The 24,348-nt window shown below is 39.5% G+C and overlaps 1 protein-coding gene across 3 annotated transcripts in view; it reads left to right on the top strand.

Annotated features, from left to right (window-relative positions):
* Positions 1 to 21,694, top strand: part of LOC138938247 (zygotic gap protein knirps-like) — a 32,301-nt gene extending 10,607 nt beyond the window's left edge. For 2 of the 3 annotated variants that reach the window (XR_011447668.1, XR_011447669.1), the window contains 3 exons: positions 368 to 445; positions 17,370 to 18,631; positions 18,735 to 21,694. Coding sequence is in view for 1 of the 3 variants with exons in the window: in XM_070305087.1 (XP_070161188.1) it covers positions 368 to 445; positions 17,370 to 18,425 (1,134 nt within the window). In the remaining 2 variants the exon portion in view is untranslated. Of the gene's footprint in view, positions 1 to 367; positions 446 to 17,369 lie in introns of all 3 variants that reach the window. The other variant, XM_070305087.1, reaches the window with a different exon arrangement.
* The last annotated feature ends 2,654 nt before the right edge of the window (positions 21,695 to 24,348 follow it).

Genomic DNA, 24,348 nt, shown 5'->3' with positions numbered 1-24,348 from the left:
GTATAGACTTTGTTACTCGAAGTTATACAAGACTTCATAAAAAAAAAGAAAGAAAGAAAGAGAGCAATCGAGAGCGAGAAACATTCTCGGAAGATTTTTATTATGCTATTATTGTTAGCGTACTCGCATATAATCGAAGTTCCGTCATATTTCCAATTAGTTTTTTCGTACTCTAAATTCTGTTTAAATATATCCGTAAGATATTGTGGGAGGAATAAAAATCGAAACGAACGTAGAGAAAACCGGTTTCACGCCCCACCATTCAACAGCAATCGCGCTTTATTCTTTCAAGGATGAGTCGAAGCAACTGTGACTCTGACACATATCTCTCTCCTTTGAATAATTTTTATAATATCTATAATTGCAGATGAACCAAAAGTGCAGCGTATGCAAGGAGCCTGCAGCTGGTTATCATTTTGGAGCATTCACATGCGAAGGCTGCAAGGTAAGAGACAATGGCAGAATTATCGATAATGAGATTACATGATAAAATCCGGGTTGAATTTCACGGACTTTGTGACATGACGTTGACAATTCGATGTCTCATCACACACTCTGTGTTATATAACATTTGTGATGCAAATTTTACGATCTTATGAAGAGCAACACAAATGTTATTATTAAGTCGCACAGTTTTACCGTTGTTGAATTTCATTTTTAAATAAGTTTGTCTTTATTTTGTGGAATTATAACAACTTCGCAATATACGATTGAGAAGAAAACCAGTACACGAATGAATGAGAAGATAAATGATAAAAATGCAAAATATTAAGAATTAAATAAAAAACATTAAGAATTGATTACTCTTTCATCTATTTATTTATAATAATAATAATTTTGTTGAATGCACGAATATAAATAAATAATAGTTTAATCATTTATAAAAAGACAGACACGCGCAAAAAACAAAATGATATCAATAATGCTTTGATGCAAAAACAAATCGCGTACGCACATAATGTGCTGTGTTTTATATAAAATTTATTAATATTATAGAACACATCAGAATTCACTTTTTATAAACATATAATAAAACTAAATATTTCATACACTATAAATTAATAAGAATAAAAAATTATCATATCTTCTTTTCAATGCCCCTAGTATTCTGTTAACTTACATTATTAACGGAAAAATCTCATGTATTGTACTATGTAAAATTAAAAAAGAAAATGATTGTATTTTCCACTAAAAACACATGTGTACAATTTTGTAATGAAAAGAAAAAGTAACAAAATAAGACAATGATTTATCAGCAAGTCAGCATTGGAGGGAGAAAAAAAAAACATCTTTAACAAAAAAAAAACGGGCGGAAGTAGTTTCTACCCGATATTAACCTGCTGCGAAGATTTCGCAAAATCGTAAATGTCGATACGCCGGCGATGAGTCGACGCATGCGATGATACGTGCACGCGTTTCGCACTCTAGTTTAAAGAAGAAGCAATTTAATAAACCGTGACCAATGCGAAAACGAAAAGGTTCCGATGGTAGAGATCCTCCGTCGTAGTAATCACGATCAACGGAACAGGTGAGAAAGTCTGATATGTGGAAAAGGTGAGCGCACGCGAGAGGCAAACGAGAAGAAGAGAAAAATCTCTTGCCCGGCTCGAATCCGTAAGCGGACGAGAGACTCGAGCGCGACCAATCGATTATTTCGGATCGTCCTCGTTCGGCTCGTATGCCCGCCCGGATTGCGGCGAATCGCGACGAATATTCTGGAAATAATGACATATTATCGATAGAATGATAACATTATCTGAAAATGTAACCAACCGTTGTACGTTGTTACTTTAGCTACAAGCGCAAAGTAAAAAATTCTATTTTTATTTTATTTTGTTTCATTAATTTTTTAAGCGAAGACATTTAACATTTTACAATCGTTGTAACAAATTATTCAAAAGAGAAATAAAGGAATTTGTTTCTCGGAACAAATGTGAGATACGTGCGAGCGCGGGGAATAACGTGGAAAAGCGAGGATATTGTCGATCGCGGTTCGCTCCCGCGATTAGTCACGTGGAGCGTTACAGTCGCGAATAACATTCAACAGGTGGATTCAACAGGTGGCATTCAACAGGTGGATTCCGGCGCACATGCGCAACCAGCTGTCGAATCTATGCCTCTAGTATGCAAGCGCGCATATATGTATATGTGTATCGACGAACGACGATCGACGGTGATCGAGTCTCGTTAAATCACGTTTAGAATCTCCGAGAAATGTTGACCCTTGCTCTCGTCCTCTCATCCCATTAATGCGCGTTACATTGTGGAATATCGATGTCGCGTACTAAGTGACCCATCCGATAATAATTGAAGCTCATTAAGACAATGACGGCTAATGGGTCTGTTGTTCTTATCGCGTGTTCGGTTTTCCCCAGACAAAGATAACACTTTAGGTCAATTAGAATGAACCGGGAAACTTTAAGAAAGAAACTACATCGTCGTGTCTGGATCTTAAGATAACAAAAAGAAGCTTATTTTAATTGAATTTGTCAAAAATCCATCGTGCCGTTGTCATAAGATTATTAAATAACGGTATTGGAATTAAACGAATTAATTTCTACTGCGTAAACAGGGTGTCTATTCAAATCCTGTAGAAAGTTTCCCTGAAAATTCCCTAATCTTTCAAGATTATTTGTTCAAAATTCAAAAGTAAAGAGAATATTTTAAACATTCTTTGATGCAATTTCCTAAAATAAGTTTTTTTATTGTACGTGTTTTTCAATGTTTTACACTCATACGAAGGAAAAACACAAAGCCACTTAAATTTCAGGTGCTAGATTTACAAATGTATTGATTGAAAATAAAACTGAACAGTTTTTGTTAAAATAAAATTTTTCCACTTGCATAACATTTTTATCTTTTATCACTAAAAATTAAAATAAAAAATATATATTGCATATTTAATATTTTGTGTTAAAATATTCAATATATAAGCAGAGATAGATATATATTTATAATATATCTTAAACAACATAATTCACAACATGTCTTATTGGCGAATTGTCTACTGCTTACAGTATAAGAAGAAAATTATCAAAGAGAATTTTTTTAAAAATTCCTTGAGCCCTAACAAAATTCCACGAGAATTCCCAGGTATAAAAAAATTCCCTGAGAATTCTAGTTTTTCCATGTTTTTCCGGGGAGTAGACACCCTGATAAAAAAGATGAACATTCGAATGCGGCTGATCATCGATGTAATTATTATCATTCGCGCGTAAGTGAAATTAATCGATGTTTCATGCCTCGCGCCTTTAATTAATGAACACGGATGACTGATTTAATAGTACGAAATACGATACCGCCCGGAAAATTAATATCACCAGCGTGTATCGCATACGTCACGTCGTGTAGTTGTACAACTATATACCAGCGGGAAGGATCGCCGCTCTCACGAGGTTTCGATGTTATCGCGAGATATATAATAGTGTCATCGAAACCCTGATATCAAAAGAGCGGGTGAGGGGGAGGCGGCACAAAAGTATAGCGGCGAGAATTAGAGGCACTCGCTCGGGCGACCAATTTTTCAAGCACACACATGCACAACGACACGGGGCGAGCACCGCGGGTGCATACTGAGTTCCATGATCTCTAACCTCGGAGCCGATCTACCTTCTCCTCGATGGGCGTTTGGAAATATTTGAAATAATTTAGCGGCCGTGGACACACGGCGGCCACGGACGAAGAAACGAGGAACACTCATTAGCATACTAACGACTGTCCCTCGAATTCTCCGCGTAACATCGAGAGGGGGGGGGGGGGGAAGGGCGCGAGTTTCCCCTGCTCTCTCCTCTCTCTCTCTCTCTCTCCTATCTACCTTCTTCGCGTGCGACGGCGATAACCGTGGCCCCTCCACGCTCCGGATTTTTTCCTCTCTTCCATTTTTGGTACCGCGAGGAGCACGCGCGCGCGCGAACGTTCGCAAACATACGAAAGACTGAAAATATGATGTTACCTTGAGCACGGACAGGAGCGGATCGATCATTGCGCGATAATCTTTTCGCAATTATAAAAAATCTTTTACGATAATGTAAACGCGCACGCGTACGAAATAAATATAAATAAAATTAAAAGAAATTACATTAAATTATGATTAGTAAAATAAATCTAAGTGTCAATAGCTTTAAATTTTATTTCCTAAGAGATGAAAGTGAGGCAACTAATTGCGCCATAATCGGGAGAACTCGTGCGTTCCCGATGCGTCCCTGTTTCGTGAACCATCTTGGTTTCTCGGATGGCGTCCGAATTCCACATTTGTCGTCCGGAAGACGTTCAAATAAAGGAGAGCCGGGTCGTTCGAAGGCCGAAGCGTAAAGCAGAGCCGAAGGCAGAGCCGCCAGAAGATGGTGAATCGTGACACGTTGCATATGATGAATATTAACGCGAGCAACCTGGCCCGGCCTTTTACTCTCTTCTTGTCTCTTCGTCTCGTTCCGCTTCGGGCAACTCCGGTGCACTAATTTGCAGAAGTTTGCTCTCTTGTTAAAAGGAACACGCGCGCGGATGACGGCGGAGACCTAGATTCGAGTCAGGCGTCGCGTTTATTTATGATGCAAATGCTATTGTTTTTCGGGACCTCAACGGTTCGCAGATTATGCGCGGCCGACATTGCAAAAATTTTTCAGCGGTTCTTGTCTTGGCCCCCGCCGTCCTTCCCTTACCTCCTCCTCCTTCTCGACCGAAGAAGCGCCGTGATTCAGGGGACGCGGTTATTCATCGTTCGACAATGAGGGCTCGTCCAAAAAGTCAAAACCATGACAACCGATCCGGGACAGAGTCGGCATAAATGCGTACCCGACAAGGATTGCTTTCTACTCATCGGAGTCATCGCGTCGACTACGACTGATTTTTTATGCCGAGCTTCCGGCGACGACGAGGATTCGAAAAGACACTTAGACGAGTAACAACAATTTCCGGCGAGCAGTACACGTTCAAGCGGCGGAAGAGGATGAAACGTTTCAAGGAGTCAACGATGCACATAGGGTGCATAGAAATTATCATTTGAATGTTCAAGTACTGCATATATCATGGTGAATCGTAAACGTTCGTTTGAATATCTACAAAATGACTGTATACGTACTTTAGCTTTTGTTAAACGAGTGAGAAACATTTTGATAAGATAAAGTAACGAATGTCAAAAATAAGATGAAATATCTAAGAAATCAAAAAGTAAAGAATGTAAATGATATCTTTCTAGTTACTAGAAAATTAAGATATGAACAAATGGCCAACGATTAAATGCGCGCTTAAGAAAAAACCAAGGAGCACGATCGAAGTATTTGATGACGATAACGACGACGAGACGTGTATGTATATATACGAGAAAAACGAAAGTGATAGTCCAGCGAAAGAGATAACGCTCTGAGAACAACGTGAATAAAAATTGTCGAATCGCTCGATTTCCTCGAGTGTCGGCGATTCTCGATAAAATGTCAAAATTCCTGTCACTAACGACAAATTTAGCTTTTCCCATTTTCTCGCTAAACATCAGTTCGTTTTCGTACAGTGAAATATATCGATGCCCTTTACACAGTACATCTGTAGAATTTAATTAAAAGTAAAATGTTGAGATCGTATTAAATGCATTTCGGATTGAATAAAGAATAAAAAAAAAAAAGGGCTCATCGACAGAATTTTAATATCCGAGATATTATCAATTTATATGATCTTCTATGTGTGCTTTAATAATAATATAAAAAATTGTTTCATCTAAATGATATTTTATAATTGAACAAGCAAATAGAGATAAAGGAAGGATATTACATATTTATTTACATTATTCTTTAATACTGTATGCCGTATGGAAGAAGAATTGACTCATGCATATTAATAAGCGTGTCATTTGAACGTTCAAATTCGTGGCAGAGGTAAATTAATAAATATATTATCAATAATGTTCGAAAATATTTTTTTCTACCGATAAGATCATGTAAGCAGACGGTAAATAAAGAGCGATTATACATAATAAATACTTGGAACGAAAAGCAGAATGATAATACAATAAACACGCATGCATTATTAGAGACAATTAACACAATAAGGGTAGAAAATAAAATACGTAATACAAGAGAGATAAAATGAGGGAGCGGATACAAAACGGCAGAAAAGATGCAGGAGAATATACTCGTATTACAAGAATGCCGTAAAACCGATTATAGACCCAATCTCTTCGCGTTATCTTTCCCAGTACAGTTAGCTCTCGCGTAAAGCGACATTAAAATGAAAATAGAAGGGAGAGAAAAATGGCACAAGTTGCGCGCTGGCGCGTGTTAACAGACGGCAGGAATCCGCGCGACTATACGTTTTCCTCGCCTTCCTAGCTCTGTCGCACGTATGCGAGGCGGATCGGTCGCCGACTTCGTGGAAGCGCGAGGCTGCAAAGCGCTTTTTAACTGCGGCTATTACGTCGCCTAATTGCCGGTCATTTAAATACCACCGCCGCGAAACAGATACCGCGATACGAGGAGAGACCGCGGGCAAAGAGCGCGAGAGACTCCGAGGAGCTTAGGCGCCGGCCGACATTGACTCTCGAGAGGTGCAGTCGTTGCACTTGATAACTGCAGAAATGCAGTAGATTGCAGCGCGGCGAGTCGCGCGAAGAGTTTCGGATCGTGATGCTGAAAATCGGCACACGCTCGAATGCCACGTCTGGTCTATAAAATCCGCTATTCCAGATAACGTATCGATGACGTCGAGCGGAATTACTTTCGCCGTGCGAAACCAGGGAAAGAATCGTCCGATTGATTTGGTCGACGATCGCTTCTCGATCGGGGGATACCTGCCGGGAAGTCGCGCGACTCATTCTTTCCGCGACACCCGTCGCCCTGGATAGCGATGGCACGTTTAGAAGACGGTTACGGGAAGGAAACCGCGAACTGCGCCACGACGCGATCGGTCGATCGTATAAAACGGCGATTTACGGCCGACATAGGCGGCACAGTGGAAAGGAAGAACCGCGTACACATATGTGGGCCAAACCGCATAGTGACCGTTGGCTTTACGCCCGGTTTACGACCCGATAAATCGCCATCTATGCAAGGATCTGTCGATGGGAGACAACGTTCCATGGAACTGCCGACAACCGGGTGCTTTGAATTCACCGCTAAATTCACGATTTCCCGAATGTTATATTTAAATTAAATTTCCATTCGCGCGCAAAAATAGTCGTAACGACATAAATCGTCCGCAAATATCGCCGATATAGTTGCCGAGTTAATTTTAAATTAGATATTTCTTAACTTTGACAATCCGTACACTTCTCTCTTGTTACCTGTCTCTCGATTTAAAACTCGTTTCGAGAAAGTTCCACATATCGGGACACGCGGATACTCTCGAGCAGCTATTGAAACGTTCAAGATTCGAATGGTAATGCGAATGGCGGCGACGTAAACCCGCGGCAAAGGGTTGATACGATCGCCACGAGTTAAGTTAAATAGCGAAGTCGCACGAACCAACTGCCGCCCCCGCTCTCGCACGTGGCCCAGTTCACGCCCGAGCGATCGCATCGCGCTCTTACTACACGGACGGCGCGCCATTGAGCAACGACGTTTAACATTCAGCAAACGTGCGCGGTTTCGTATGGGTCGTCTTCGTGGTCGTCGATGTCCCGCGCAACGCCGCGACGCCGACCTCACGTCCGCGAATGCGTTCGATCTTTTCAAAACGAATCGCGTTGCGCAAATGGAAAGAGATCGATTAATGCAATCCCTGCGAATTCGTCCAAGAGAGAAGAATTGCCTCGACTCACTGTCGCGATTATTAACCGCGACGAGCGAAGGAAACGCGGAGAAGTAAATACGCCGTGCGTCGTCTCGCGACTCGCGAACGCGTCGTCCTACATACAATACATACATATATATTTATATACCTTAGCCATCTTTGTGAAATGCGGACGAAAGGGTTGCGGCCGGCTACCGTTATCTCGCGGGTCAACGAGAATTAACGAGAAACGTCGAACGTTATCCAGATGTCTCGGCTGTCAAGAGTCATAGAACCGTAATAAAATAACTCGACCGCCTCTGTTTTTGATTTTTATCGCTGTCATCGATCGAATTTGTTTAACACTCGTCGTTGACGAACGTGAATGCTTGTCACTGCAGTTTGTCGTAAACAGGAACTCTTTTAACATCATTTGCTCAGAACTTAACAGTACATATTCCATTACTTTCGCGTTGATGTAGCAGGCAGCGATAAAAAACTACCGTTTCCATATATTACACTGTGTATAGTCGCCTTTAGATATTAAACTAGACAATTGCATTTTACGTTAGAGTAGATGCGTATATTGCGGCTCCGATAACAAAAGTACGATAATCGATAACGAGCAAGTGAAGCGGGTTTAAAAACGCGATTATTCGACGTTATTACCTCAGCTTTCACTAGGACAGCAGACACATAATTCTTCAACTCTCTTGTTTGCTTAAAATGAAACATTCGGATTACCATCTACAATATTAAAGACTTTCGACTCTCTATATTTTTTTGCGCAATAATGCGTAAAATATGTTTGCGTAAAAAAATTCGTTTATTTCTCGACAATCAGAAGAGAATTTTAACTGCGATTAAACGAAATTATTCCCATGCCTTATGATTATTAGCCAAAAAAAAGAAAAGAAAAGGGAAAGAAAGTTAACGGCAATGCTCAAGTAGAATGCCATTTAATAGCGCACTGTAATTCAAAGAAGTAAAATTACATTAACAACCGTAGTAGGAAATATCCTCACTCGAGAGAGAATGTAGCAATCTGAAGAAATAATTCTCAAGTTCGCGGCGATCCATTTCGCAGAGTTTTCAACTATCTCCGCGCGAGTCGTATAGCTCCTTCCCGCGTGCTCTTTGTCAAGAGAGAGAAGCCTTATCTCTCTCTCCATGAGAAGCAGATCTGGTCGAGTATATAGCCGCGCGCGCATCTCGTCCTTTTTCTCTCTCTCTCTCTCTCTCTCTTGAAGAAGAGCGCGGATCGCGGATCGTCCTCGTGCATCAATCCGTACTCGTCCAATCCTCCAAGTAGAGACCGAGTATTTACGCTCGCGAAACGCTTCCTCTTCCCTTGAATCGAAGCCGATTCTAATGTAAGCAAATAGCTCCCGAGGACAAATCCCCGCGACCATATCGGCGCGTCGTAAAAGTTTCTAACATACGATCTTGCCGTTCTCAACGCTGACCATAAAGCGTGGGTAAAGCGAATACAGAACGACCGCCGCGGTCCATTCTCTCGGGTGATTAACATCGTACGGTGAGTCACTTTTTAACGCGTTTAGAGAGATGGCTCTGAAAAAATTGTCTTGCCGCATATACGGAGCTTTATCCCCGCGTACATGTAATCGAAGTTAAATTTTTTTCGCAACTACAATATATAGTTGGTAGCACTTTCTGATTGAGCGGAATAATTTATATCATTTAGAGAAATTATTATTATTAATAAATATATTATATATAAATATTATTATATTAATAATTGTGGCCGATTATTGTTAACTATTTTATTATTATAGACTAGAAAGTAATATCGTTCTTCGATACTTATAATTTTTATACGAATGGAATTTAGATTTTCTTGCGAATTATTCCGTAGGATAGACGAGGGAAATTCAATTCCACGATAAAAAGAGGAGCGCATCTGATATACTGTTTGAAGAATGTGGTTAAATATTCGGCCAGCATCAAATTTCGTAATTATTATATCAAGCACGGCGGGATATACCGCAGTGCGGTGAAAAGCGTTGCCACGGAATACCCCGGGGGTACCGGTTTATTAAATTTTATTGCAGCGCGCGCTTACTCTTCGGAGAAACGGACTTTCAAAATCCGCGAGAGAAAATCAGCATACAATAACCGACGCCCATTGTTTCTGTAGTTAGGAACTGTCGTTGCGTACCTATCTGCAATTCAATCGGCGCGATACCGTAGGACGTGGAAGCATTTTGTGTCACACGCGAATAAACTCAACTGCCCCCCTCGAGCGTGTAATACGTCGAGAGTCGCGCGCGGCGACGTATCCGAAACGTCATTTCTAAAATAATCGCGAGAATAACTCGCCGGTAATAAAATCGCTACAATTTTCAACGAGTAAAACTGAGAGAAATGTTCCTGGTCTCTTATACAGGGTGTCCGATAACTTTACACGAAATGCATGATTATCACATTTATGATATTATATAAAAAGGAGGCAGGATATTTTTATAGCAAAAGAGATGAAAAAACAAAAGCTTCGATGCTATTAACTGATCCAAGATAATCTTGCTATTTCCATGTTAAAATACAATATGCAAATACTCGCATGAATATTTTTCAATCGACTTAAGATATATGGTATGTATAGTCGTTACATTTGCAATCATTGTTTTTGATTCGCGGAAATATCAGCGCTTCTCGTTACCCATTTATCAACAGCGATGTTCGTTAGGCTTGTCGCGATTAGAAACCACTCGAAACTAAAGAAAATAAGAGTGCTCTCTTGAAATAAGTATGCAGAGCGCACGAGGCTCAAGGTCCGTGCCACTGAGTGACGTGTCACGTCTGTCTTCACATTCGCGATTTCCACGATCTTGTTTCGCTAGATTTCTTGGAACCACGCCAAAAATCCGCAATATCGTTATTTTCGAGCTTCGTAGCAATCTGTTCATAGTAATCTCCTTTATCAATTATGCGAATATCTATCGTTATATAATGAATGCTAAATTTGAATAAATGCATGCAACGCAGAGTGTATCTAAATATTAATGAAAAGATATGACAGCTTGTAAATAATTTTCGAGCTCAAGTTTTAATTGGTAAAAAATGATCATTCAATTATATAGTGTTTTCCGAGTAAAACAAACGTCACGTTACAAAGTGTTTGGGTTTCGTTACGTTACGCTACGCTTTGCTAATCATTAGCGGATACGAAGAAATTCGACTTATCTCGAAAGCCGCGGATAGATTCCACGCCGTGTAATGAAGCGGATCGCGATTTACGCGTACGTCTGTTAACGGTGCGCCTACGTAATCGCGAGAATACACAATTATCCTGTTGTAATGAACGCGGATCTGCCGTGAAACGACAAGCGATTAAAAATAGCCAGACGGATCTAGATGTTTTTACACGGAACGCCGTTAATCACCGTCGCTCTTTTCTCGAGTCGCTTGAAACTCTATCTGGAATCCGTGCGGATGGAACGAATTGCGGGGTAATTCACAATCGGGAAAGAGGAGAGATCATTAGCGAGCGTTACGACGTGTCACGGCGGAAACATCGGCGTGACTGTGTAATCGATTATTATTAGCACGGACGCGTTGGTTCAGCACAGTGCCGCGTAGTGCCAGGACGCGAAATCCAGATCGTTGCGGATCACGGTGCCGCGTCATCTTCATCTGGGAAAGCCAGCGAGCGAGGAAACGCGAGCGAAGGATGGATGGTCGCGATGACGCGCAAATACGGTTTGCTTACGCGCTGGCTCGCGACGAGCATCGGCCAACCGTATATCAGGGTCACTCGCCGATACGCGCGCATTCGTATGCTAATGTCGTGCTCGCTCGAGATGTTAACGAGTCGCCTCGAATTGTCGCGTCGCAATCATTTGTGACCGTCGACGCATTGACGATCTCGCGATATATTAATATTATTTAATATATTAATATAATATATTAAACTATTAATATATTCTATATTATTTGGTGAGAAACTATTTTTGTAATAAAATATTATATAATTAATACATACATATAACTAAATAATAATAAATATTCTGATTTGCCGAGGCGAGATCAATCGCGTCGAGGATCTGTCGATCAGCTGATCCGCTCTATATCAGAGTAGCCGACGACACTCGACGATTATTCGAGTAATCGTACGCCGCTCGCTGGGTGATCGCACAACGACGCGACCACCGCCGAAGCTGACAGCCGTGTCTCTGATCTTACCAGGCTCCGCAAAACTTTTCTCTCGCGTCTTCTCTTTCTCGTCCGCTTTGGCGAGGCACCTGTACTAGCGCGGCGCCTTTCTCCGTCACACCGGCATCAGCGACGTTAACGCAACTCGAATCGCGTTCTCGTCGCACTCGCGGCGCATCTAAATCTCCTCTCTCGGTCCATTTCTTGCCATCCGTCTCTCGCCGCGCTCCACACCGTCCTGTCCTTTCCCCTCGCCACCGTCGCCATCGCCCCGGTACCATTATGTATATTCCCGTTCGTCCCGTCTCGCTCGTTCGCTCGCGCCTATCAACAATCTATATTAAGGACGTGGGAATGTGAAATGGCCTGTCCAGCTATGCCAGCGATGCTATTGGAGTCGCGGTGTGGCCGTGTCGACTGTCTCGACTCTTCGATCCCTCTCCGCATCTCCGCGCGTATATGTATGTGTACACGCGTACGTGTAATCACGCATATCAACTAACTCACCTCATCGCCCCGTGTCACGCGTTCGTGCCGTGACCTCGGATTCGTGCACGACGGATGCTGCACGCCGAATTCCGTGCGAGATGTGCCACGACGGACTTTCTCGCGAGACGTTTACGAGAAATCTGATAATATTGCAGCCTTTGCTCCTTCTTCCAAAAGTAATTTTAGTCTTTTTCCTCGCGAGTCATTCACGTTCGCGGGGGTTAATCGTCCCTTTAGGTAATAGCGGGACTATCGCCGCGTGCTCGGCGCTTATTACGTTTTCGCTTGACGTGGCATCAAACGTTTAGCGATATTTTATATGACAAGAATGACAGATACATACATATATATATGTATATTATACAATATTATTATACGAAATTATCATAAAATTGAAATTTTCATGTTAATGAAACAATGAAATTTTTATCTAACGATATTCAAGATAAGAGATTGAATGTCGTGGCGAATAGTGGACGTATACGACATTTGACGTTGAAAAGTATTAATGCTTTGTATGTACGAATGCAAAGTTTAATATTAATGCGCAATTTTTATATCCATAAAATTATGAAATATTAGTGATATCTCATTTTCCACAAGATTACATGAATATTAGTCAAATATAATATTAATCAAAATTAATAAACTTGTCTCTTTGTAATCAAGTTGATTATTCAACGTATTAAGCATATAAAATTGAAATATTTGAAAATAACAAAAATGTCTTTAGTTAGGACAAAGACAAATATAAATATTGCTAGATCGCGAAAAAGTGACAGATGATGAAAATTATCGCAAGCCCGAGATCATTTGATCGACGGTATCGACGGTGTGTGACGGTGTCGCGCGTTGTCAAAACGAAAATTATATTTGTCGCGTCACTTAGCTCATCATTAGCAAAGAAATACGTCAAATGAATAACAGCCGCGCTAAACGCACACGTAACTCATTCGCCGAATCAATTCATAGGATCGCGATAAAGGTCCGGCGACACGTTTCGTCGTTCTCGCGGAAAACCGAATTCCTGCAATGTCGATCTGTATATCGATGCTCGAATCACACGCGACTCGCTTCGTTTCACGCTCCCCATTTGGCGGTGTGAAATGCGAGCTTCTCGTTCGATTCTCCTCACGTGCGGAGAATTATAGCGTTTCTCCCTTGAGGAAAATTATCATGGAAAATTAGCGCCGCTGATCGATTTATCGAATGTCATTCCGATGACATTCTCATCATCCGGGTAAATATTCTGTTCCCCTAATTCCCACTGTTCGAGAGGTACTCTTTCTATCTAGTTTCTCATCGGCTCGAAAATTCTTTCCATTTTTTTTTTTTCATTCATATTGGAACATCGTGTAATTTATCAATCGTAATTTCAATACCATTTGAAACGTTTGTACGCATCAAAAATAATTTATCGCCACAACGTCGTCGTCAGTCACGCATTCCGCGCGTGCCTCTTGATATATAATTCTTTATTTTATATTTGATTGTTATTATTGTTTAATTATTTAATTAAATTAATTAAAGTATATCAATCGAGAAATTTGAATCCAAAGTCGCGCATATTCGCTTTCTATAAGCCGTTTCTCATTTCTTTTCACGATCACGGACCATTTTGATTTCTCCGCGTTGTTTTATGGCGTTACAAATCGAACTAGGATTCCGGGCGTGCCAGCTGATTTGAGATAATCTCAGCTTCTCTCGACGGATTTGTCGCACGCGCCCCTAAATGGCGTACGTTCTCCGCGTGGATGGAGACCGGTCGTTTTGCCGTTTGTTGTCGTCGTCGTTACTATTTCCGCCGCAGTTGCTATCGCGACTCGCCAGCCAATCTTGGCCGAACCCCGTGTACGTCCAACGGCCGGACGGGTAACCGAATTGTGCAAAAACTTGTAAAGCCGAGCCGAACACGCGCTCGCACGCACGATGTTACACAATCCCGCGAATCCCGTTGTCCCCCTTTGTCGGGGGACAACTGTCCGACTATCCGTACGTAGCTGACCGAGTGAGTACGCGACGACCTGCTCGGGGAATCCGGCGACGCAATCGCTATTCGCGAAAGACGGTCATCCGCGGTACTGGAAGAATGTCGCCACTTTTCCCGATTCCGTGGACGATTCAGAGCCCGATATGGCAGAATCGCGCCGCCGCGATCAATTACATCGCGTGGACAATTCGAGCGAATAAACCGAACACACTGACAAATCGATATATAGGTATGTAAATTGCGCTCATACTTTTTTCACATCATCGCGATGCGGGCAGATATATCTCACACGCACGATTTCTCTCGCTCGATTGAGTATCAACTTTTACGAATACTTGTATTCCGGCAATAATTATTAATTTTTCAAATTTCATCTTCTTAAATCTTAGACAATAGATTTATTGTAAATACTAAATAAATTCATAGCATGGTATTTATGACGGCGTTTATTAAATAAAATTATTAAATAGAAATGTGTGCGTAAAGTTTTGATCGTTCAATTTTCACGGGATGCATTATATTTCTTCAATCGCGAAATGGCCGGAAAATATGAAATAAATATATGCAGGATAGTTACATTTCTGATAAATAATCTGAAAGATGAAAGCGACGGCATTTAACGACGGCATATATTATACAATATATAAAATTCCTCCCGTAAAATAATTTTCTACTTTATTTTATATATTTTTCTTATATAATATAATTACTCTTAAATATATTTACTTACGCATATATTCTCTCTATTGCACCTAATCCTATTGGATTACGATTTTGATACCATCGAAATTTCACGCGCGCGATCTATATAAAATTTAATTACATCAAATAACTTTTATAATCACTCCGAGAAATAATATATCTGATTTGATAAATTCGAGATTCGATAAACGCTGTTGTTTCCTTAAACAAAAAGTTGATCACGCTCACGTCATAAATGATTTTTCCAACGGCCATTCTATTATTCCGGATGATTCAAACGATGACGTAAATGCGACCATCATCCGGAAGTCCAACGAATCATCGAATATTACCCATACCGACACGTAGGTGTCGTGAATTGGTCGCGTCGTGGACACTTGGTCGGAACGATTCATCGTTCCCGATCGGGACGCGTGTACCGCTACTCGCGTGAGCTTACAAGATTTTGGACTGTTACCAGCTCGCCCACGTGGCTCCTCGATCAGCTGGAGTCCGCGAAATCCGTGTCCTTCCGCAGCAGCCTCCGCGGCGACACGATACGACGCGGTGACTTTTTACGTCTTATCTTCCGCTTCTTGTTCCGTAACACGCGCGCGCTAATCGATCGTGACGCGATGATTTAACAACGGGGGAAACGTGAGAACGCGGATACGCGAAGAGTTGCGTAGATCTTGTAATCTCGTAATAGTTATAATTTATGTGATGACTATACCACATTTTAACAAGGCACAATTGCGGTCAATCTTAAGCAAGTCAATCTTATATATAAAAGCCATATTTATATATGAGTATGCAAAATTGGAATAATTATTTGGATCGAGTAAATAGGGAAGGGAAAACATATTTTTTTTTTTCTTCAAATTTAATATTGATGTTAATTTGTAATACGATCCACTCCACAAACGTGGATATTAACGCAGATATATTTTCCGAATCTCTTTTTTCATTCTTTGCATTTCATTCTATATATGTATGGTATATATAATATATTCTATATAAGTTATCTTATCATTTTTTAAATATTATATTATTATATTATTATATTATATTATTATATATTTTATTGTATTATGGTTGCATTTTTAGAGAAAAAGTAAAATATATATCTGTAGGAGAAAAAACTTGCTAATAAATTTTTTAAATAAAAATTTAATTTTATCTTTGAACACTTTTTATGTTTAGAGAGAGAATTAAATATATGTTTTTATATAAATCGTATCATCAGATCGATCAAAAGTTACCTGAACACGGAAACTTAACCGAATGTGATAAATAGCCGATCCGTCAATTATGGGCGCCGCGCGCTCGCATTTTTCGGCATCTCTCGAAATTTCTGGAGGGTGCGAAGCGGCGAAAAATTGCAAAGCCGCGTCGTAAATTAGTACTCGATGACCGTGCGAGCGAGACCGCGTGTGTGTGCGCGTCTTTCGAAGCAGCGGGGTTTTCTCGAGGCAGTTTTATCGTCGGCCGACAGGCGTTTAACTTTACGAGCGGCCACGCCACGTATATACTCCATCTCCTCTTCCTCCTTCGTCTTTTCGCTCTTTTTCTCCATCTCTCTACTCGCTCTCCCTTCGTCCTTTGCTCGTTCCCTCGCGTATCCTCCTCGTCATTCTTTCCTTCTCCTTCTTTCTCGCGCGCTCCTCTCTTCTAGGCGCAGGCATGCTAATTCACGTGACGCGCGTAACATTAAACCCTGACGTTTAATCCGGTAGAAACGCGCGTGGCTTACACGCGGGCACCGACCGTCGACCCTTTATATGGTTCGGTCGTACGGAGGTTTCTCGCGGACGTATCTGGTAATATCCGGCGTGAAAGTACGGCGCGGGCCTCGATCGTGATAATGCTCTTCGTTTGTCTCGATAATCCGATTAATTTATACGGATGCGTCGTGCTGTGCGATTCCTCGACATGTCGAAAGTCAAAGGTTGGGCCGAGAGATCTCGCGCGAAAATTCACGATCAAGCGACGATCGTAAGACTATTATAAATGTCTGGTGCGACGATACATACATTTGTAGATCAATTTAACGAGCGTGCATTAATTTCTACAGATGCGTCAGCAAAATATTCTGTTCCTCAATCTCACTATGTGATTTTCAGTGACGTAAATCTGAAAATATTTTCAAGGCGTTTTGAATGTTTTACAAAATTGATTATTTAATGCTGTAATTGCAGTAATAAATTTGCGACCTTTTGCATAAAGACTTTTTCATAAATGTTTCAAAATTTTTAATAAAATACTAGACATAATTTTGATATAATTTAAATTTTATATGACACGAGCAATTAACAGCAATTATTATAACCTTCTGTTACAGTCATTCTTCGGTCGCACGTATAGCAACCCCGGTAGTGTGTCAGAATGTAAGAACGGCGGCAATTGCGAGATTAACAAGAAGAATCGTACGTCCTGCAAAGCCTGCCGACTGAAAAAATGCATATTAGCCGGTATGTCCAAGTCAAGCTCGCGCTACGGTCGGCGTTCAAATTCATTTAAGGCGACCTACTCATCGAGCCCCACACAGGGAGATAAACAGAACGAAAAGCCCTACACCGTTCCGTCCTTCGGTTTATATCCATCTTTACTATCGCGACCTTGCGTCGGTTATGACGATGAGAGTGACGCTACGACCGCCCAAAAAGTTTCAGCAAACCATGTCAACGATCCAGCGAATTCTTACAATAACGATCTTTTTTTGCACAACTGGCGTGCCAAGTTCAAACCGCAATTATCTATCGCACCTCTATCTACATCGAATCAAGTTACATCGTTGCCGATGGATAATCGAATACAGCAACAAAGCCCAATGCAATATACATGCATGCCTTTCCTGTCAGAGTCCTACCAGTCGCTCATGTTGGAATCACAGTCAAGAAACACGTCCGACAGCGACTTTAGTGATGACGAACGCCTTCCCGATGTCGAGTATAAGAGCAGTTCGAGCGGAGTTTCGCCATTCACATTCACCAACAAGATAGACGACGAGCCAACGCTGTCTAGTTCAGTATCCATCAATGGTAGCCTGATGCTTATGGACGCTCATAATCCCTATTTAAACTCGTTATACTCGATACCAGGTATCATCACACCGACGGCATACTCAACGAGGGGTGGCGACTCAATTTTGGTCAGTCCTAATCCTGGTGGTCTTGCCGACGAGTTGGACAAACCGATAGACCTCAGTATACGGGCGAGCGGTAGCTCGTCGCAATCTAATGAATCGTTGCGAAAGAAGAAGAGGGAGGAAAATGAGGAGGATCGGATAAACGATAGTGACAGCTCGTCCACGGAAGATTGCGCGGCAAACCCGCTCGATTTAACGCTCGACGCTACACCTTTAGTTAAATCTTTGAGATCCACAAGTCGATCTTAATTTAATCGCATTCAAAGTCTAGAGCAATTTTCAGATAAATATATTGAAAAAATTCGCAAGAATGTTGGACAAGAATTTACGATAGCGATATATTTATTGATGAAGCTAAAAGAGATTAATAATATAGCGATAAAGGAAACGACTTCCGCGATGAGAAGACAACAACGATGCCGATTGCGAGGAAATATCGACCGTTTTAACCAATGGTAGGCATCATCACGAAAATGTGTTCATTTCGTACAAAGGAGTATTCGGAACTCGAAGACTCCTTTGTACGCGTGTGTATTATATTGATTTAATTTATTTCAGATTAACTAAGTTATCCGTATCACGTACAGCCTTTGAATGGATGCCGTTTCAAACAAACCAAGATTAAAAAATAATAATTATGTTATGGTTATCAAATATTATTACTGACAATTATATAGAAAAATATATTATAGATATATCTATTCAGAAATTTCGACACATTGCTTAAGTCATTTTTCATTAATGCTAATTTCAAATAGAAGAGTGAACAGAGATATACGCAAAAAATCAATTATATTATTTAATAGATAAATTGATTGTAAAAAATGTGCTTTTCTCGTTGATAGGATAAATATAAAAATTGTATTATATAACTACGCATAATTACGAGCCAGACTGAAGTATATTTTGGCCAGTATAAGTTACATGCCTGAGCTCTTTGCATTCATATGTCTATTCTCAGTTGCCGAGGTTAGAGAAATCTCTTCCACTCGTATATCTATTTTTAGTTGCCACAAAAAAAAAGACATAAAATTTCAAAAAATATAAGAACAACCTTGAATCGAATTTTGAACCAAATGTTCGGATAAACTTCAAGTCGAGGTTCATCGCAAACGTATATTAAAATTTAGTTTAGTGTTCACAATGAAGCTCGACTTGAAGTTCTGAGTATACATTTGGCTCGAGATTTGACTTGATAATGCGCATCCTCCAATATTTATTCTCAACGCCAAAGTAAAATAGCGTTGTACATTTTTTCTGGACGTGTGGCGAAATGAGTTCACAAGACATAATATAATAATATGAAATCAATATAAAAGTAGGCAAATAGAGACCTATTTCTAGGCAGAGTTAGACAGGCCTTGTCTAATCTTTTTAAAGTGTATTCTTGTGCGCGTCTAACTTTTCACATATTTATTTCGCAATTTACGTCAATAACGCAATTCAACAAAAAATAATCTTTTTTTCGTCATTTTTATTGCAATCAAAAAATTAAGTATATTGTTAGAATTTTCATGTTTTAAAAGGATTTTATTATATTGATTACAGTTAATAAGACATTTATTAAATTTATATCTATTGAATCAAGATTTTTTTATTATAAGAAAATGCGACTTAGATCACATTAAGAATTTACTAAATAATTTTCAATTATTTAAACTCAATAAAAAATTGTAACACGAACAAATTTGGAAACAGATACAGACTATTTAGTACGTTCCAGTGGGAAAACTAAAGACAATACACAGCAGGCAAATTTTATTTGTATCCGACATTTGTGACCGAAAATCTGCCTTTGGACGTATAGGTGATTGTTTTCAGAGATATCATATTTTATCAAATAAAATTTGATTTTTATATAAAATGACATTTCGTGTGTATATATTATTTACGTAAATGTAAATTAGATTTATATATGTTTTTCCATGATATGCGTGTTAGAATTTATAAATAATTATATAATATTTAATTTTAAGTATGTGTAATTATTTACTTTTAGAAGATCATATAATAGAAGATATGTACACAAAAATCATGAAAAACTTGCAAAACCTAAAAGTTTCTTTCCTTCTTGTATTCTGCACAAAGAACAAGTCAAACAATTTATTATAAGCTGGCTGATACACTGGATTCACATTATTACGAATGCAAAGAGTTTTTTAATATAATATATTCAAAGTAGGGCGATTAAATAGAAACTTTATGTCTCTGTTGCGCTTTTAAAAATAGAAAAAAATCTTTGAGGAAAAATATTACAGTTTGAGAAATAAATATGATGGTGGACAGAAGTTTTTTTTTTCTAAAGATTTCAAAATTTTGCTTTTTTAAACGAAACCATATACCATATGTTTTTTTCTTATGCAAATCGATGCTAATTATTCTGCATGTAAAACATACAGTATAAAAGTAGAAAAATATTTATTTTTCGATTTACTTTATCTTAAAATATGCATTTTATATGCAGAATAATAAAAAGAAAATTAATTTGTATAAGCAAGATATGATTGCACTAACACAGCAGTGATCTTGAAACATCTAAAACAATCTGGAAAAAAAAGTTTATTTTTACCCTCATATTTTTCTCCCCCTTTCTTTATACATTATTAACATGACGTTGAAAGATCTACCGTATATTGTGGTGGATAATGCTATTATATTATTTCGTACGATTCCCAACGTATGTACGAACGCGTAGCTGCGTATGCGAATATGTGCCTGCATATATGTGTTAATGAGGATACGAGAGAAACTTGAGGCAGTGCATCAGTTCACCGCGACTGGTTACACCAGTCGAGCAATAAGCAATCGCTTCAATCCGTCATGACTGTATGCATGAGTTGGGCAACACTGTTGTGTACAGAACAATTTTAACTGTCTGCGTGCGCGACACATACATTCCCGCTCTAGGCGAATGAAATATCGATGGACAAGTCAGCTTACAAGTCCGCGATTCAATCGCAACAAAAGCGAATTTTCACGAGAACAGTAGCGACCGCGTGGAGAAACTTCTTTTAACACACGAGCATAAATCTCTAGAAATGAAATAAGTAAATGTAAAAGCAGTGATCGAGTATCGCTACTATTTATTTGTATCATATATATTTGTATAATATAATAGTAGATAGAAAATATTTCTTATTAATTTTAATTCGATGTAAATATAGAATTAATTATCTTTAATCGTCTCTTTGATTATCTTAATCTTTTTATATAATAGGTTTTTATATGATGTACTGTGTAACGTAGAATTTAAGTATTGTCGAGAAAAGATGCCGCTATCTTCTTAACACACGGGGCTTTTATATAGAAAAAAATCTGTAGAAATTCGAACTGTGCTTATATTCAACTCTGCTTTTACTATGACGGTATGAAAAAAATTCATCAAGAAAGAAGTTGCACCAGAATCGATTTAAAATTAAATTCGACTAAATAATAACCTAGCGATTTATTAATTTTTTAAATATATATTCCAGCTTAAATAATAAATAGGCAATCCTGTCAATTTCGAATCTCGCTATTGTTAGACTTTTTATCAATTAATTTTATCGATTGTAATAAACAAAATACATGAAATATATAAAAGTATCTGCCAAGATATTTTCCAAATTTTTCCAAATTCGGATTTCAATAATCATCTACAATAATATCATCTAAAAACATTTAATTACGTCTAATTACGTTTATTATTATACAATAATAGTTATGCGACGCATCGATTTATATATCTTAGAAAAAATTTATGCTATGTACATAAATATTTTAGAGTATCGTCAAATCGATAGAATAAATCATCCTCCGTGATTGAATCTATCGTACAAAGAGATTTATCGGAAATGGATCGTAGTGGTTTGGACTTTAGTGGAAACACACCGGTCGCTTTCTCTTCTTTCGCAGTTCGCGAAAGATACACGTTCGGCAATCTCCCGAAGCGGTGACAACAGGAGAGGGACGCGGTAGATCGTGCGAGCATAATGCGTCAAGTAGAATGCCAGTGGCTCTCTCGGGATACGATAGACAAGATAGTCGACTCGCTTCCGCTCCAGGCAGCGGCACTGGTAAGAAATCATCCATGATCTCACGTGCGATATGCACGATTTCTCGTTTCTTTTTTCACTTATCCGTTTCCTGATTAAGCAAATTGATAACTCGAAGAGACAACCGTAATGACGCGTTAATTGATTGCGCAAAACGCGGTGTTCACGTAAAACCACCGTCGCGGCCATGAGTAATGAGCCGTGTCGCAGTGTAATTATTAATTCCTAGAGCTGTTGACGGTTTTACAAAGTGGCTCTATCCATTTCGTTTATAAAAATTTCGCTGGAACCGATGACAGGAACATCGCGCGCGCGCGCTAAAAAATAGATTTCGTGTGGAATCGTAATCATCTGTCTGACGTCGACACGTTTCGACGATGAGGCAATATCAATCTTTCGCGACATTTTTATTTCAATAACACATTTATATCGTACATATGATGCTTGGCGTAACGGTATATGTATTTTCTTTATACATACGTTTTATTCAAGCTACGATACTTTGTGAGATGTTATCGTCGCTGCAATTTGAAATATGTATATTACGTACATGATATAAAAAACACACGATATATATATATATATAAAAGAGAAGAAATATGTTACTCTTATAATTATAATAATAAACCGCGCTCAATTAACTGTAGAAACAAACGCGGCGATTAAGTCTGCGGTGATTAAGTCAAATTGGAATTACGATCGCATCTGACAAAATATATCTATGCTTCGGATTAAATAATTTTAACCTTTTCTGCAAATCTCTCTCTCTCTAAAAATTTATTAAAAAATTTTATATTTCTCTTTTCACGATTCTTATCGTAAAAAGGAATATAATAATCGTGGTAAAAAAAAAAAAAAAAAAAAAAAAAAAAAAAATGCGAATTCTTCTGATGCGATTCATTTCATGATGTCATAAATAAATCAAGAAGAAACCACGTTGTTGAGTGCGACGCGAGGGCTATCGTCGATACCGATAGACTTTGCCGCGAAGTATACGGCTTATACAGATCCCTGGCGTGCACGTAGAGCGTTAGGGGTTAACGAGGGCCGATCGTGCGATCGGTCGATCTTTCCCAAGAGTCGAGGCGGCCCAATTAGAAGGCACATAAAAGCCGGGCGCATAATCAGCAATTTGTATTGTCGAAGGATAAGAACGAACGCGCGCGCTCTCGCTCGCTCACTCACTCGCGAAAAGAAATCTCTCTCGCCCTCATTTCGTCTCTCTCGTTCATTGTTCTCTTCCGCACGCCCACCCTCTCTTTTGAAAACCACTTTGCAAAATAACTTCATACACAAGGTGAACAACGTCAAATGAGAGGATGAGAGGCAAAGAGCTACGCGGCGCGTACGTTGACGGTGTCGGCTTGATGGAATTGAGAGAGGGAGAGACGAGAGGAGGCCTGGCACCCGATTAAGCTATGCAATCGCCAATTATCGGCAATTTGATCCGGTTATAACTCAATTTAAAGTAATTGGGCCGCGTGGAGCGGCTCCGTTCCTCAAGAGTCTCTCGTATGTATTAAGACGCCTCGCTTATGTACACGTACGCGTGTACTCGCGTGAATTTACGTGTGTGCGCATACAACGTTACAACATGTACGAGAGAAGGAACGTAAAAGGTAAAGAGAGAAAGGACGAAGAAAGGGTAGAGGGGAAGACGTCCCGAGGAGCAAACGCTATAGCATGCATTTAAGAGACTCAGCCTGGATGCTTTTAGCGCCCTTCGATGATCGTAAATTACTGATTACGCCCGGCATGAACGTGCACGCCGACGTGGAGCGACGATACTGTGAAATCTTTTCCGCGAACGCGCTTGATGGACGTACATACGTATAGACGACTAGAGCAAGACATGACTTTGAATTCCGTTTCCACACATTGCACACTCTCGATTTGTCTCGGTCATATTCTGCAGAGATCACGATTTCTCTAAATTAATTTGGTTTTGTGAAAGTGAAAAATTATGCGAAATCTAAAAGATAAAATTGAAGTTAGAAAATTATTATTTATGAGAATAAGTAATCAGATTTACGACGATTCTGTTAAAAGAGACAACACGAAAATGCGCGAGCAAATTAACTGGTAATAAGAAAGCGCCATTTATTTCTGACGAGTCCTTTTTTTTTTTTACACGAGGC

This window comes from Polyergus mexicanus, unplaced genomic scaffold (genome assembly GCF_030449975.1).
Source record: "Polyergus mexicanus isolate NDT 795.1 unplaced genomic scaffold, iyPolMexi1.0 SCAF_12, whole genome shotgun sequence".
Taxonomy (NCBI): domain Eukaryota; kingdom Metazoa; phylum Arthropoda; class Insecta; order Hymenoptera; family Formicidae; genus Polyergus; species Polyergus mexicanus.
Note: the sequence above shows the minus strand (reverse complement) of the source record. Positions and strands in the feature narration are given on the sequence as shown.